Source organism: Myxocyprinus asiaticus, chromosome 39 (assembly GCF_019703515.2).
Source record: "Myxocyprinus asiaticus isolate MX2 ecotype Aquarium Trade chromosome 39, UBuf_Myxa_2, whole genome shotgun sequence".
NCBI lineage: Eukaryota > Metazoa > Chordata > Actinopteri > Cypriniformes > Catostomidae > Myxocyprinus > Myxocyprinus asiaticus.
Window position 1 is genome coordinate 778,430 of NC_059382.1, and position 18,496 is coordinate 796,925.

Genomic DNA, 18,496 nt, shown 5'->3' on the forward strand with positions numbered 1-18,496 from the left:
TCCTTCCAGGGATTAAAAAAAATATATTTATGTCCTTTTATCCTCGATGGTTAGATACAGTAGATAATTGATAGACCGATACAGACATTCAGATAGACAGATAGATAGAGGATAGATATATAGACAGACGGATAGATAAAGACAGACAGAGGATAGATAGATTGACTGACAGACAGATGGATACAGACAGACAGACACACAGACAGATAGATAGACAGACACACAGACGATCGATAGATAGATAGACAGACAGACAAACAGAGGATAGATAGACAGATAGATAGACAGACACACAGACGATCGATAGATAGATAGACAGACAGATATAGACAGACAGCCGATAGACAGACAGACAGACAGACAGATAAATAGGCAGACACACAGACGATCGATAGATAGATAGATAGACAGACAGATATAGACAGACAGACAGACAGATGATAGATAGATAGATATAGACAGACAGACACACAGACAGATTGATAGATAGACAGACAGACAAACAGAGGATAGATAGACAGATAGATAGACAGACACACAGACGATCGATAGATAGATAGACAGACAGATATAGACAGACAGCCGATAGACAGACAGACAGACAGACGATAGATAGATAGATAGACAGACAGATATAGACAGACAGACAGACAGATGATAGATAGATAGATATAGACAGACAGACACACAGACAGATGATAGATAGATAGATATAGACAGACAGACAGATAGATAGATACAGACAGACAGACAGACAGATAGATATAGATAGATAGACAGACAGATATAGACAGACAGACAGACAGATGATAGATAGATAGATATAGACAGACAGACAGACAGATAGATAGATAGACAGACAGATATAGACAGACAGCCGATAGACAGACAGACAGACAGATAAATAGACAGACACACAGACGATCGATAGATAGATAGATAGATAGACAGACAGATATAGACAGACAGACAGACAGATGATAGATAGATAGATATAGACAGACAGACACACAGACAGATTGATAGATAGACAGACAGACAAACAGAGGATAGATAGACAGATAGATAGACAGACACACAGACGATCGATAGATAGATAGACAGACAGATATAGACAGACAGCCGATAGACAGATAGACAGACAGACGATAGATAGATAGATAGATAGACAGACAGATATAGACAGACAGACACACAGACAGATGATAGATAGATAGATAGATATAGACAGACAGACAGACAGATAGATATAGACAGACAGACAGACAGATAGATATAGACAGACAGACAGATAAATATAGATAGATACAGACAGACAGACAGACGATAGATAGACAGACAGATATAGACAGACAGACAGACAGATGATAGATAGATATAGACAGACAGACAGACAGATAGATAGATAGATAGATAGATAAATAGATAGATAGATAGACAGACAGCCAGACAGACAGCCAGACAGACAGATAGACGACAGATAGATAGACAGACAGACAGACAGATAGATAGATAGACAGACGATACATAGATAGATAGATAGACAGACAGAGAGACAGATAGATAGATGGACAGACAGACAGACAGACAGATAGATAGATAGATAGATAGATAGACAGACAGACAGACAGATAGATAGATAGACAGACGATACATAGACAGATAGATAGATAGACAGACAGAGAGACAGATAGATAGATGGACAGACAGACAGACAGATAGATAGATAGATAGATAGATAGATAGATAGACAGACAGACAGACAGATAGATAGATAGATAGATAGATAGATAGACAGACAGACAGACAGACAGACAGACAGACAGACAGATAGATAGATAGATAGAAGAAGACTAATGGAAATAATGGGCAATGGTAACAAGACTAAAATAATTATAAAGTTGTACATGCAATAAAAAAGAAAAAAGAAAAAAAAAGAAGTATGCTATAATAAAAATAGGTTGTATACAAAAGTATATTTTTAATTCTGAAAACTTTAGGTGTAAAACAATCTTAGATAAAAATAAATAGAAAATGAAAAGAAGCGATACGTTATAATGGATTTCGTAAGAATTTATTTGAGAAATAATTTTTTTTCATATACTGTAGATATTTCAATATTTTTACACGTTTGTCATGAATGAGGGGTAGTGCGTGAAATCTGAAACAAACACACACACTGATGTTGTCTCTGTGACCAGGGCATCATCATCATCATCATCATCATCATCATCATCATCCGGAGCTCTCAGGCGGTTCGGGCAGATGCGTTCGGCCGCTCCGGTTCGAGTCCACGGGCGACGCATGCAGCGCCGCTCCCATCGCGCTTGTAGTTTTCCCGCATTATTTCCAGGTCAGAGGCGTCAGCAGCGCGGCGTTTCCTGTGTGCGGCGCGTCTGGACTAAAGATGGCCGGAGATGGAGGCGCTCTGAAGGATATCAACGAGATTAAATCACAGTTCCGGACGCGGGAGGGATTCTACAAGCTGCTCACACTCTCCGACTCGCAGCAGCGGGCCGGGCTGCTGCGGGGGCCCTCGGCGGGCGTCACGGTGGGTCCCGGTACGGGCACGGGCTCCATCACGGGCGGCGGTGCTGCTGTTGGGCTGGTGCAGGGGCCCGGGTCCGCCACCGCCGCCGCGGCCAACTCCTCTCCGGGCTTCCTGCCGCCAGTTCGGGTGTCGATGGTGAAGCTGAAGCCGGAGGACCCGAGCGAGGAATCGGAGCGAGTGTGTTTCAACATCGGCAGGGAACTTTACTTCTACACCTATACGAACATTAAAAAGGTACGGACGGGCTCGAGTTCGGCAGAGCAGCATGCGAGATCACAGAGATTCGTGTTCTTTAATTGTGCGGTTGCTGACGGCAACAGTATATTAAGACATTCTTATTAAAGTAATATATCTGTATGTCTGCAGTAATAGTTGGGATTATTATCTGTTGTCTTTGCAGCAGAAATAAACCAGTGACTCAGTATGTTTACATGTCATCATCATGAGAGTCATCAGGCAGTTCTGGAGGATATTTCAGTAAAGCTTTATTAAAAACACTGCGTTTGGACCGAAAACATTCACATTTTAGTTGCTAAAGCCAGATGAAACACTGGTTTGTCACCAAACTATTAGATTAGTTTGTAATGGTTACTGTTTCATTGATGGGCACTGGTTTATGATGGGTACAGATTAATGCTGGGTACTTGTTTATGATGGGTACTGTTAATGGTTACTGTTTCATTGATGGGCACTGGTTTATGATGGGCACTGGTTTGTAATGGTTACTGTTTCATTGATGGACACTGGCTTATGATGGGTACAGGTTATTGATGGGTACTGGTTAATGATGGGTACTGTTTTATGAGGAGTACTGGTTTATGATGGGCACTGGTTTGTAATGGTTACTGTTTCATTGATGGATACTGGTTTATGATGGGTACAGGTTATTGATGGGTACTGGTTAATGATGGATACTGTTTTATGAGGAGTACTAGTTTATGATGGGCACTGGTTTGTAATGGTTACTGTTTCATTGATGGACACTGGCTTATGATGGGTACAGGTTATTGATGGGTACTGGTTAATGATGGGTACTGTTTTATGAGGAGTACTAGTTTATGATGGGCACTGGTTTGTAATGGTTACTGTTTCATTGATGGATACTGGTTTATGATGGGTACAGGTTATTGATGGGTACTGGTTAATGATGGGTACTGTTTTATGAGGAGTACTGGTTTATGATGGGCACTGGTTTGTAATGGTTACTGTTTCATTGATGGACACTGGTTTATGATGGGTACAGGTTATTGATGGGTACTGGTTAATGATGGGTACTGTTTTATGAGGAGTACTAGTTTATGATGGGCACTGGTTTGTAATGGTTACTGTTTCATTGATGGATACTGGTTTATGATGGGTACAGGTTATTGATGGGTACTGGTTAATGATGGGTACTGTTTTATGAGGAGTACTAGTTTATGATGGGCACTGGTTTGTAATGGTTACTGTTTCATTGATGGATACTGGTTTATGATGGGTACAGGTTATTGATGGGTACTGGTTAATGATGGGTACTGTTTTATGAGGAGTACTGGTTTATGATGGGCACTGGTTTGTAATGGTTACTGTTTCATTGATGGACACTGGATTATGATGGGTACTGGTTTATGATGGGCACTGGTTTGTAATGGTTACTGTTTCATTGATGGACACTGGCTTATGATGGGCAGTGGTTTATGATGGGCACTGGTTTATGATGGGCACTGGTTTGTAATGGTTACTGTTTCATTGATGGACACTGGTTTATGATGGGTACAGGTTATTGATGGGTACTGGTTAATGATGGGTACTGTTTTATGAGGAGTACTAGTTTATGATGGGCACTGGTTTGTAATGGTTACTGTTTCATTGATGGATACTGGTTTATGATGGGTACAGGTTATTGATGGGTACTGGTTAATGATGGGTACTGTTTTATGAGGAGTACTAGTTTATGATGGGCACTGGTTTGTAATGGTTACTGTTTCATTGATGGATACTGGTTTATGATGGGTACAGGTTATTGATGGGTACTGGTTAATGATGGGTACTGTTTTATGAGGAGTACTAGTTTATGATGGGCACTGGTTTGTAATGGTTACTGTTTCATTGATGGATACTGGTTTATGATGGGTACAGGTTATTGATGGGTACTGGTTAATGATGGGTACTGTTTTATGAGGAGTACTGGTTTATGATGGGCACTGGTTTGTAATGGTTACTGTTTCATTGATGGACACTGGATTATGATGGGTACTGGTTTATGATGGGCACTGGTTTATTATGGGCACTGTTTAATTGATGGACACTGGTTTATGATGGGTACAGGTTAATGATGGGTACTGATTTATGATGGGCACTGTTAATGGTTACTGTTTAATTGATGGACACTGGTTTATGATGGGTACAGATTAATGATGGGTACTTGTTTATGATGGGCACTGGTTTATTATGGTTAGTGTTTCATTGATGGACACTTGTTTATCATGGGTACAGGTTAATGATGGGTACTGATTTATGATGGGCACTGGTTTGTAATGGTTACTGTTTCATTGATGGACACTGGTTTATGATGGGCACTGGTTAATGATGGGTACTGTTTTACGAGGAGTACTGGTTTATGATGGGCACTGGTTTGTAATGGTTACTGTTTCATTGATGGACACTGGATTATGATGGGTACTGGTTTATGAGTAGTACTGGTTTATGATGGGCACTGGTTTATTATGGGCACTGTTTAATTGATGGACACTGGTTTATGATGGGTACAGGTTAATGATGGGCACTGTTTAATTGATGGACACTGGTTTATGATGGGTACAGGTTAATGATGGCTACTGATTTATGATGGGCACTGTTAATGGTTACTGTTTCATTGATGGACACTGGTTTATGATGGGTACTGGTTAATGATGGGTACTGTTTTACTAGGAGTACTGGTTTATGATGGGCACTGGTTTATGATGGGCACTGGTTTATTATGGTTACTGTTTAATTGATGGACACTGGTTTATGATGGGTACAGATTAATGATGGGTACTTGTTTATGATGGGCACTGTTAATGGTTAGTGTTTCATTGATGGACACTGGTTTATCATGGGTACAGGTTAATGATGGGTACTGATTTATGATGGGCACTGGTTTGTAATGGTTACTGTTTCATTGATGGACACTGGTTTATGATGGGCACTGGTTTGTAATGGTTACTGTTTCATTGATGGACACTGGTTTATGATGGGTACTGGTTAATGATGGGTACTGTTTTACGAGGAGTACTGGTTTATGATGGGCACTGGTTTGTAATGGTTACTGTTTCATTGATGGACACTGGATTATGATGGGTACTGGTTTATGAGTAGTACTGGTTTATGATGGGCACTGGTTTATTATGGGCACTGTTTAATTGATGGACACTGGTTTATGATGGGTACAGGTTAATGATGGGCACTGTTTAATTGATGGACACTGGTTTATGATGGGTACAGGTTAATGATGGCTACTGATTTATGATGGGCACTGTTAATGGTTACTGTTTCATTGATGGACACTGGTTTATGATGGGTACTGGTTAATGATGGGTACTGTTTTACGAGGAGTACTGGTTTATGATGGGCACTGGTTTATGAGTAGTACTGGTTTATGATGGGCACTGGTTTATTATGGTTACTGTTTCATTGATGGACACTGGTTTATGATGGGTACAGGTTAATGATGGGCACTGTTTAATTGATGGACACTGTTAATGGTTAGTGTTTCATTGATGGACACTGGTTTATCATGGGTACAGGTTAATGATGGGTACTGATTTATGATGGGCACTGGTTTGTAATGGTTACTGTTTCATTGATGGACACTGGTTTATGATGGGCACTGGTTTGTAATGGTTACTGTTTCATTGATGGACACTGGTTTATGATGGGTACTGGTTAATGATGGGTACTGTTTAATTGATGGACACTGGTTTATGATGGGTACAGGTTAATGATGGGCACTGTTTCATTGATGGACACTGGTTTATGATGGGTACAGGTTAATGATGGCTACTGATTTATGATGGGCACTGTTAATGGTTACTGTTTCATTGATGGACACTGGTTTATGATGGGGACTGGTTAATGATGGGTACTGTTTTACGAGGAGTACTGGTTTATGATGGGCACTGGTTTATGAGTAGTACTGGTTTATGATGGGCACTGGTTTATTATGGTTACTGTTTAATTGATGGACACTGGTTTATGATGGGTACAGATTAATGATGGGTACTTGTTTATGATGGGCACTGTTAATGGTTAGTGTTTCATTGATGGACACTGGTTTATCATGGGTACAGGTTAATGATGGGTACTGATTTATGATGGGCACTGGTTTGTAATGGTTACTGTTTCATTGATGGACACTGGTTTATGATGGGCACTGGTTTGTAATGGTTACTGTTTCATTGATGGACACTGGTTTATGATGGGTACTGGTTAATGATGGGTACTGTTTTACGAGGAGTACTGGTTTATGATGGGCACTGGTTTGTAATGGTTACTGTTTCATTGATGGACACTGGATTATGATGGGTACTGGTTTATGAGTAGTACTGGTTTATGATGGGCACTGGTTTATTATGGGCACTGTTTAATTGATGGACACTGGTTTATGATGGGTACAGGTTAATGATGGGCACTGTTTAATTGATGGACACTGGTTTATGATGGGTACAGGTTAATGATGGGTACTGATTTATGATGGGCACTGTTAATGGTTACTGTTTCATTGATGGACACTGGTTTATGATGGGTACTGTTTTACGAGGAGTACTGGTTTATGATGGGCACTGGTTTATGAGTAGTACTGGTTTATGATGGGCACTGGTTTATTATGGTTACTGTTTCATTAATGGACACTGGTTTATGATGGGTACAGGTTAATGATGGTCACTGTTTAATTGATGGACACTGGTTTAGGATGGGTACAGGTTAATGATGGGCACTGTTTAATTGATGGACACTGGTTTATGATGGGTACAGGTTAATGATGGCTACTGATTTATGATGGGCACTGTTAATGGTTACTGTTTCATTGATGGACACTGGTTTATGATGGGTACAGGTTAATGAAGGGTACTTGTTTATGATGGGCACTGTTAATGGTTACTGTTTCATTGATGGACACTGGTTTATCATGGGTACAGGTTAATGATGGGTACTGATTTATGATGGGCACTGTTAATGGTTACTGTTTCATTGATGGACACTGGTTTGTGATGGGTACAGGTTAATGATGGGTACAGGTTAATGATGGGTACTTGTTTATGATGGGCACTGTTAATGGTTACTGTTTCATTGATTGGCACTGCTTTAGCAAACCTTACATAGGGCCCAGCACTTGAAATGATTTTATAATGGAATTAATGCTCACTGAACCAATACATTTAGATCTGACATCAGTCGCCAGTGTTCAGTACATTACTGTACGACTTTGCGCTTGATTATCATGATATTATTGTGTATGTTGGAGTTTAGTATGTGTGTTTGTGCATATTGACTGACTGGATTCACTGGATTCTAGTTGCTGCTGCTCCTCTGTATGTACCAGTGTTAGTTTAATAAAGGATGTTTAAACCAGCAGTTTGTTATAAACATCTTGCTTGGCCAGATCTGACTCTTTAAGGTCAATCAAGAGTGGGCAGAAAGAATTTTAATACTCCACATCAGCCATGTGAGATTGAATACTTGAGCTTTACTTTTATTTGTTTGTGAGAGACTCTTCTGGGAGAAATTAACATAATTGTTGTTTTTACATAAATGGAGAAGTTGTGGTTTGCACATTTTTACATAGGAAATATTATTGAATATATTGTTTACAATTTTACATAATACTTAACATAATGCAGGTCTTGCACCCTCATACATCTGAACCCGTCTCTCTCTTTCTCTCTCTCTCTGTATCTATAGGCAGTGGATCTCAGTAAGCCTATAGACAAGCGCATATATAAGGGCACACAGCCGATGTGTCACGACTTTAATCAGTATTCGGCGACAGCTGACAGCGTGGCTCTCATTGTGGGCTTCTCTGCTGGACAGGTGCAGTATCTGGACCCTATCAAGAAAGAGACCAGCAAGCTCTTCAATGAGGAGGTGTGTATGAGATATTCAAAATTATCACATTGCTGTTTTCATGAAAGAGAGGCTCACCGTTTTAACCTTACATGAGAGTGTTTGGTGGTGAGGGAAGTATCCTGGTCAGTCCTGGTTCTGTCAGTTAAAAGTTAATTGACTTCACAAACATTTGAGACCCAAAGGTAAAGACCCATTATGTCCCTGTGCAGTCGATCGTTATGTGAGGAGGACACTTTGGAGATGCTCGCTCATTCTGACATCACATATTTCTTTCATTAAGAGGAAAACAGGAACCCCGTTAGATCGGTTTTCAGCAGAAACACCCTCAACTAGCCGCAAACATTTAAGAATTTCCTCATGACTGTTTGAATGTGTTAATCTACTAGAAAGCAGGAAGTCCTTTGTCTTACTCAGTCTGGCTCTTCATATACAGGTGCATCTCAATAAATTAGAATGTCGTGGAAAAGTTCATTTATTTCAACTCAAATTGTGAAACTCGTGTATTAAATAAATTCAATCTCTGAAATAATTACTGAAATAAATGAACTTTTCCACGACATTCTAATTTATTGAGATGCACCTATGTATATATATACGTGTGTGTGTGTGTGTGTGTATATATATATGTCGTAGTGTTTCCCGGATAGGGTCAAGGGGAGGTGATAGGAAGGCACAGGATATGCAGGAAAAATCCAAAAAGGTGCATTTATTGTGATCAGTGGTAAAGGGTGTTCATATACAGCAGAGGCGCAAAAAACATATATGCAAGGTATGCAATGCAAAAGGGCACCATGTAAAGAGGGGCGCCAGCGGCTCACTAAAGGTGGTGCAATTGGCCTCCTCGACCCCTCCAACATCACCCCCACCATATAGTTTTGCATACCCGCTTGGAAATGTGTAGTTGTGCCCCTGATATACAGTATACATAAAGTAGAAAACAAATACTACAAAAAATATATACAAACACTAAGATTCAGTGTTTTACTTTGTTGACTCTCTGCATGACACCGCGGAGACTCACAGCATGTGGAGGCTCATGCTACTCTCTGCGATCCATGCGCAACTTACCACACGCCCCATTGAGAGCGAGAACCACTAATCATGACCACAAGCAGGTTACCCCATGTGACTCTACCCTCCCTAGCAACCGGGCCAATTTGGTTGCTTAGGAGACCTGGCTGGAGTCACTCAGCACACCCTGGGATTCGAACTCGCGACTCCAGTGGTGATAGTCAGCGTCAATACTCGCTGAGATACCCAGGCCCCTAAATGAGAGTACCTTGATATAACGTCGTTTTTTGAGGGGAATTTGGACCAAACTGACATGAATGAGCAGTAAACAGACCAGTGTGGTTAACAGGGAACATAAACAGTATATGAAAACATGATGTATGGGTAAATATAGACAGTCCAGATAGCCAGCATGGCTGTGATGACGTCACGCAGAGCCCGTCATCACAGTGTATATATATATATATACACACACACACACACACACACACACACACACACATATATTTCGCACAGAGAAAATTAAGCTTGTTTTTAGGACTGTTAAGATTGTTTGCATTAAATGTTTAAATAAAATGTTAAAAATTTGGGCGGTAATAATGAAGGAAATGAAGATGTATACAATGATGTATCAGTAATTTACATTTATATATATCTAATAAATATATGTAATATATAAGAATATAATATATAAATGTATAATATATATGTCATGAAAATAAAATAGCTTCACAATAAGGGCGCGTTTACATGCACAGTCTTACACCGATTATGCCTAATGATAGACACAAATGTGTGTGGTCATGTAAATGCCTTAAATGGTTTTCCTTTATTGGGGTAAGATCATAAATGGTTTGAGCATAAACCGATGGGCACAGGTAGATTTGTATCAATTACCGCGATTTTATGTTGCATGCAAACACCTTTACTGCCGTTCTTACTGGCTTACGGGTGCTCCCAATGAACACAAACTGATAAAATGTGTACATTGAATGCAATACAAGTTGCTTTGGATAAAAGCGTCTGCCAAATGCATAAATGTTATCCAAACCAGAAAATTCTTGCGTTGCTGGAATGTTTGAATAAGATCATTTTTTGTAGTTATCAATGTGTTGGTGTGCATGAAAACACACCAGGGTCTGAAATGAAGTGGGGCTCATGGCACAAATGCCACTGAAAGTGACAAAAATGCCCTAGAAATTCAAAATATATGGGCAAAAAATGCCCCTATAATGAATTCCTCTCTTTAGGTGTAATTGTACACTTTATTGTAAAAGTATATGTTGATGTTGATTGAATTTTATGGATAAGAGGTAATAAGAGTATTTGTCATAGAAAATGACAAAATTATATTTGGTTATAAAAAATGCCCTATAAAGGTATAAAATGCCCCTAAAAATAAAATTCAGTCGGCAAATATTGCCCGTTAATGGAAAATGTAATTTCTGACACTGAAACGTACCCAACATCTTAATGGTCCTAAAAATAGGATTTATTTTTCTTTATACAATATATATTTCTTACTTTTCTGCTTTTAAATTTGGAGTGAAATGTGACCTGAACAGGTTCTGACAGGTTTCAAGAGATTCACCCACAGTAGGAGCTGTATGTGTAAATACTGTATATATTGTGCAAACATTTATATCTCTCCTCCTTCTCTGTTCCTCAGAGGCTGATTGACAAATCAAAAGTGACGTGTCTAAAGTGGCTGCCAAAGTCAGAGAACCTGTTTCTGGCATCCCACGCCAGCGGTCACCTCTACCTCTATAACGTGGAGCACCCGTGTGGCACCACCGCACCGCAGTACTGTCTGCTACGCCAGGGCGAGGGATTCGCCGTCTACTCCTGCAAGACGAAGACCCCTCGTAACCCGTTACTCCGCTGGGTGGTGGGCGAGGGTGGGCTGAACGAGTTCGCCTTCTCGCCCGATGGTGTCCATGTCGCTTGTGTCGGCCAGGACGGCTGTCTCCGTGTCTTCCACTTCGATTCGATGGAGTTGCAGGGCGTGATGAAGAGTTACTTTGGCGGCCTGCTGTGCGTCTCGTGGAGCCCCGACGGGAAGTATCTTGCGACAGGTGGAGAGGACGACCTGGTCACGGTGTGGTCATTTGCTGAGAGTCGCGTGGTAGCTCGCGGTCACGGTCACAAGTCTTGGGTCAACGTTGTGGCGTTCGATCCCTTCACTACCAACTTAGAAGATGACGAACCGATGGAGGTCAGCGGCAGTGAAGAGGATCTCCAGCAGGGGGCACTGCATTTTGGTCGTGTACGCACCAGCAGCACGCTCTCACGCCTCTCGCGACACAGTTCTAAAGGTGGCGCGTCTTCGGTGTCATATCGTTTCGGATCGGTTGGGCAGGACACACAGTTCTGTTTGTGGGATCTAACAGACGATATTCTGTATCCTCGCCTACCGCTCTCACGTGCCCTCACAAACACATTTGGCCCCACAATCCCATCATCTGGTAGCGCAACTATAAACAACACAAGTGGAAGTAGCGGGGTTGAAGGTCACCATCACCCCTCCAACCCCCACCAGACGTCAACGCTGCCTCTTCCATTGCCTCGTTCACTATCCCGTTCCAATTCACTCCCACACCCCGCTGTCGCCAACACTTCCAAGAGCCAGGTGGCGACAGAGAGCGGAGTAACGGGAGGCAGCAGTAGCGGAGGCGCTAGCACTCCGTTTAGCATCGGTCGCTTTGCAACGCTGTCGCTACAAGAGCGCAAATCGGACAAATCAGGGGTGGGCGGGGAAAAGGAGCACAAGCGTTACCACAGCCTTGGAAACATTAGCAAAAGCAACGATAAGATCAATGTCCCACCACGCAGTAACCGACTGGACGGTGCTAAAGTTCTGGGCACCACGTTGTGCCCGCGCATGAATGAAGTACCGCTTCTGGAGCCGTTGGTGTGTAAGAAAATCGCTCATGAGCGTCTTACCGTACTTGTCTTCATGAACGATTGCATCATCACGGCGTGTCAAGAAGGCCTCATCTGTACTTGGGCACGACCGGGCAAAGCGGTGAGTCCGTATTCAGACTAGAAGTACGAAATGTGCATTTGTATTTTTTAGGGCTGAGGAAAAATATTGAAGTTTATTTAAACGATCCCAATATCGATTCTTAAAATCCCAAGATCTATATTTTACACTATGTGCAATCGTCTATAATAAGAGTAAATCACTCGCATATGCAACCAAATGTTGCTCTATGTGACTTAAAATGTCTGTGATCGTCCACTGGCTGGTAAATGTTGAGATTTCTCTCAGCAGTGATTGTGTTGTATAGTGGTGAAGAAGTTCAGCAGCGGGATCCTTCCACTGTGTGTTGAGAGTTGTTAATCAAAACTAAACTAATTCTAATTAAACATTGCATGGTTTCACCAAAGAAGCCATTCGACTCCACTCTCATTAATATGCACTCAACCAAAACACTTCTCTGAGATGCTCACTGCTATTCTTAAAGAGACAGTACCATTTAAGCACTTGTTCTGTATATCAATGTAAATAATTGTAAACTGTACAAATTATGCATGTAAACAGTAAATGTAACAATAATATAAATGCAATATAAAATATAAAATATGCAAGACATCATATATATTGATGGAATATTAAATTAAAAAGCTTAAATGTGACAAATGATGAGAATTTTTTTTTGTTTTGTAAAAGCAATATTTTCGTAAAGTATCAAGATAGAAGTTCCCCTGTATAATTTACAGCATTAAGAGAATTTCTTTCATATGTAAGCAAAATGGTCATTAACTAAAATATACCAAATGATTTGGAATTAAATCTAATGGTTAAATCTGTATCAATACCCAGCCCTAGTATTTTACAAATGGACCTACAAGCAGGGTCAAAAATTAACACTTGCGAAGTGCAAAATGTAGAAACTAGCGACTTTCCAGTTGGCCAGTAACTTGACTTGGGACATTCCAAGGAATAAATAAATCATTTTCTTAATCTGTAATTTTGTCTGGTTTTCCAGTAAAACATTTTAAATATCCTTTAAACAAGATAAATTTACTTGAGGGGCAAAATTGCCTAAGATATTAAGATTTGATTTCAGAGAATCCATTTTTTTTTTTTTTTTTTTTTTTTTTGATTTTCTCCCCAATTTGGAATACCCAATTCCCAATGCGCTCTAAGTCCTCATGGTGGCGTAGTGACTCGCCTCAATCCGGGTGGCGGAGGACGAATCTCAGTTGCCTCCACGTCTGAGACCGTCAATTCGCGCATCTTATAACGTGGCTTGTTGAGCGCGTCACCACGGAGACGTAGCGCGTGTGGAGGCTTCACGCTATTCTCCGCGGCATCCACGCACAACTCACCACATGCCCCACCGAGAACGAGAACCACATTATAGCGACCACAAGGAGGTTACCCCATGTGACTCTACCCTCCCTAGCAACCGGGCCAATTTGGTTGCTTAGGAGACCTGACTGGAGTCACTCAGCACGCCCTGGATTCAAACTCATGACTTCAGGTGTGATAGTCAGCATCAATACTCGCTGAGATACCCAGACCCCCTCAGAGAATATATCTTGAATAAAGTGTATTTTTCTTACCCCATTGGCAAATAGTTTTTACTGAATTTTAACTTAATCTTGTTATTCTGCTTATCAAGTAATTTTTTCTTGTTTCAAGATGTTGAAATATTTTTATCAGAAAATAAGACAAAAATACTTTAAATGATTACACTTAAAATAAGTAAAAAAATAAAATAAAATAAAAAACAATTAATTTGTCATAGGAACAAATATGTTTTTAATAATTGAAAACTTGTAAGAAATATTTGTGGTCGGTAAAATCTCTTAATTCACTCACTATTTTGTAGGCGCAGAAACAATTTGGACGTTGCCGTCAAACGTGTTTAAAGAATATCAGATTTTTAAATGGTCCACTGGAAATGCGACTGATCACAACCTAAACACTGTTTTTTGCCTTGTTTCTGATTGTACCAGCACCCGTCTCAACCACTGTCGGCACAGAACGGAAACTCACCGAGCGGGACCGTGGTATAGCCGGAGTGCCGACATCATTCTGAAGAGCTGACTTCCAATTTCTGCAATCCAGAGCCAACCATTCACAGTGTTGCACCCAAAAGTGTCCGCCGTTTACGCTGTCTAGTTTAGTTGCACATTAGCATCGTGTAGTCATCAACACACACCGTGAACACGCAAGAACTACGATACACAACAAAGACTTTCTCTACATTAATCTCTGCTTTGCTGCGGACAGACTGCAAACAATCGAGACTTTTGTTTGTAGAATCTCCACTAGCCTCGCATCGCAGCGAATTACCCTGCAAAAGCCACGGCCGTTGTATTTTCTATTTATTTATTTGATCATTGCGATTTATATACAGTATGTACATATTCAGACTACTCTATAAGGGCAGAGGACAACATGTATTGAAAAAATTAACTCAAATAATTAATATATGAAGATCCTATTTTGTACATAGTGACAGATGCATTGAATGTTTGATGAGATTAGGGGATTAATGATTTAATGTTATTGTGTGCTAGTGCTTTGAAAGCTGTCAACGTGAGATGTTAGTTGAGAAAGTGCACCATTTGCTTTGCCGTTTGGCCGAAGAGAGTCAAGCACACTTGTCAGAACACTAGAATATTGTGTGGAGTTTTCCACCTCATAGCATACAATTGCTACGGATATTTATGTGTAGGTTAATGTGTTCCTGAAAAGGTTTAATAAGGTCTGAACGATTTCACATATTTACTAAGTTTTTGCCAAGTAAACAATGTCGCCGCTGAATGGAAACTGAAGTTTATCGCCATTTTCACTTGACTGTTTCGAGTTAGCTGAATCTTGAAATTTGCCTAGTTGAATGCAGCTCAGACTTAATCGAAATGAGATTGTTCTTTGTAGTTAAGCAACACATTTACACTATTGTAGCGTGGAGTATGTAGGTGCTATATCCTACACCTGCAATGACTCTTGCAATATTTTTGCACATTTACAAGTTGATTTTAACACATTGGAGGAGAGTTGGTATCACTGAGCTAGCCAGCTAATGATAGGTTTCAATATATATATATATATATATATACATATATACTGTATATCAGTGTATTTTGTAATGCAGACTTCTTGAAAGGATAGTGTCATATAATTACTAATTACATTTGACACCCTATAAGATATTTACCATTCAAGCACTAAGCAGATTAAGTGCTAGGAACAAGTGAGCAAACCAGCTTTGGCATCTTTTTCACAATAAACCCACTATGACCAAGTGCATTTCTATGCTCAATACTGCTCCTGTAAATACATGTTTTAAAATGTGTATATCACACACACTGTCCATTAGAGCTATAGGTGTCTTTGAAATCAGATAGATTTTGGAAATGTTTTGAGGAGCATCAGTTTCTTATTAAATTATAAATAATAAATGCCTTTACAAACATCGAGAGTTCTGGCAAACTTGCGGCAAACTCTTCATTGTCGCCAAAGGTTTGCTGGAGGTTCTGAAGAGCTGCGAACTTCTGGCAACATTTGTGGCGAATCAGAATCTCATTTGCATGAGTGGGAAATTTAGTTTGTTAGAACACTAGATTTTTTGTAAGGATGGCCTTTTACTAAAATGCACTGGTTTGGATTTACGACTGCATGTGCACCTGTATCTCTAATGCTAGCAAAAGTTTGCTTGATCAGTTTGGCTACATTAGTGGTCCATGAATGGAAATGTTTCACCAAGAGGCTGAATTCTGAGCTTTTGCTCTGATTTTCTCCCATTTTCTCCCCAATTTGGAATGCCCAATTCCCAATGCGCTCTAAGTCCTCGTGGTGGTGTAGTGACTCGCCTCAATCCGGGTGGCGGAGGACGAATCTCAGTTGCCTCCGCGTCTGAGACCATCAATCCACGCATCTTATCACGTGGCTTGTTGAGCGCATTACCACGGAGACGTAGCGTGTGTGGAGGCTTCACGCTATTCTTCGCGGCATCCTCGCACAACTCACCACACGCCCCACCGAGAGCGAGAACCACATTATAGTGACCACGAGGAGGTTACCCCATGTGACTCTACCCTCCCTAGCAACCGGGCCAATTTGGTTGCTTAGGAGACCTGGCTGGAGTCATTCAGCACACCCAGGATTCGAACTCGCGACTCCAGGTGTGATAGTCAGTGTCAATACCCGCTGATATACCCCCATTTGCTGTTTTAGAACATGTGAACCTACTGAACTCCAATGTGTTTTGTGCACATACATGTGATCATTCCAACCAGAACACGGTGAACAATGAGTATTAGCCCTTACAGTATATACTTGTTTTCATTTTTTAAAATGTCTTCTGTATTTTTAAAGTGTATATTTTTTTGCACATTTTTATTTCAGACATTTTGACTTCTGTTTTGTATGGCATTGTAACTTGTCTTTCTTGTTAACTGGAGAAATGAACCAACCTTGCCAACTGCTTACCCTCTGTTTGATCTCTCTTGTTTTCTTAATTCTCTTTCCTGTTTGTTTGGAAAAGAATCCAGTGTTGAAGGTTCATTAGTCTCTTAAGTACTGTGTAAAAGCTAACCGTTGACTGCTGGAAAACAAAATAACACTGTTACAAATGGAGCTCTTTAAGGATCCACATTTGACTACACTGAAACTGAAACTTCCTGCATTGCTGTAAGAGCGTCCTGCCTCGTGAACGTATGAAAATGGATGATGTTTGGTGTAAGGTGGGAGAAACTCATTCCTCCATACTGCTTTTCTTTTAACTCGTTTTTTCACTGCATGTGTTTTTATTTGGCACACAGTTATATGCCTGAGTCTGGTGACGTGGCGAACAATATCCAGTTTGTATTTGGGAATCTCTTATTAAAACATCAAATACTCATGCATTGTATTGTTATTTGGTATTAACATAATTACTTTCTAACACCAGATGCTTTTATTTATTTTTACTAATTTAAAAATTAAATGTGTCTGATCTAGAAGGTTTCTACGCTACCCTTATTAATTATTAATAGTATGAATTCTTGCAAAAACCCTAAAGTTAAATGTTACCAAACAATACGCAATGGTGTGGGAAAGAAGTGTTATTGCTCCTGGGACATGCAAATTAATTAATTTAATTTACTGTCATCATTCAGCTAGAAACTGTGGTTAATAGTTGTTCTCAGGGTGCACTGATGAACGGGTGGTAATTTTGCATGCTTTTTTTTTTTTTTTTTTTTTTTAATCAACGACTTTTGTCATGAATTTACTTCCATATTTCACATAAATTTTCTATTTTGCATTTTAGCACACATGGAGCATCCATGACTGTGGATCTGACTTGATCGGTTTCATAAGTAGATATCATGTACAATCAGCAGTTCATTATCCCAAAATTGACCATGATGAAACGTTTACATCGAAATATGTTTATTATGTGAGTTGAAAGAGAATTTGGAGTGATATGAGAAACTAGTCACGATTAACCAATCAAAATCAAGCTTTCCAGAGATCTGCGTAATAATGTGCAATAAAATACAGCCGTTATATTACAATGGAAACAGCTGAGTTTATTTTCTAGTTATTATTTGCACTAACAATCAAAGTGCGTGTTCTTTCAGACTGAAGTGTAACTTCACTGATTTATAAGTTGTCCGTTGAGTTTTCTGTTATTGCAGTCAACATGTGCCGCAGATAATGCAACACGTCAGTTGTGTGTGGTAACAGCTGAAATATAAAAACATTGTGTCATTTCATCAGGTGTTTTAGACGTCTGAAGGATTCAGTAGTGTGAAGTTTGTGTTTCTGTACCTCACAAAGACACAGTCACTTGATCTGCCTCTGGTAAGACATTTATATTGACTCTTTTAGCAGATAATTGAGAG

At 40.1% G+C, this 18,496-nt stretch overlaps 1 protein-coding gene across 1 annotated transcript; it reads left to right on the top strand.

Annotated features, from left to right (window-relative positions):
* Window positions 1–2,226: 2,226 nt before the first annotated feature.
* LOC127430064 (WD repeat-containing protein 20-like) lies at window positions 2,227–17,765 on the top strand. The gene is made up of 4 exons (XM_051679514.1): window positions 2,227–2,785; window positions 8,474–8,656; window positions 11,319–12,674; window positions 14,618–17,765. The coding sequence occupies exons 1-4, from the start codon at window positions 2,408–2,410 to the stop codon at window positions 14,675–14,677; spliced, it is 1,977 nt and encodes a 658-aa protein (XP_051535474.1). The 5' UTR covers window positions 2,227–2,407; the 3' UTR covers window positions 14,678–17,765.
* Window positions 17,766–18,496: the final 731 nt, after the last annotated feature.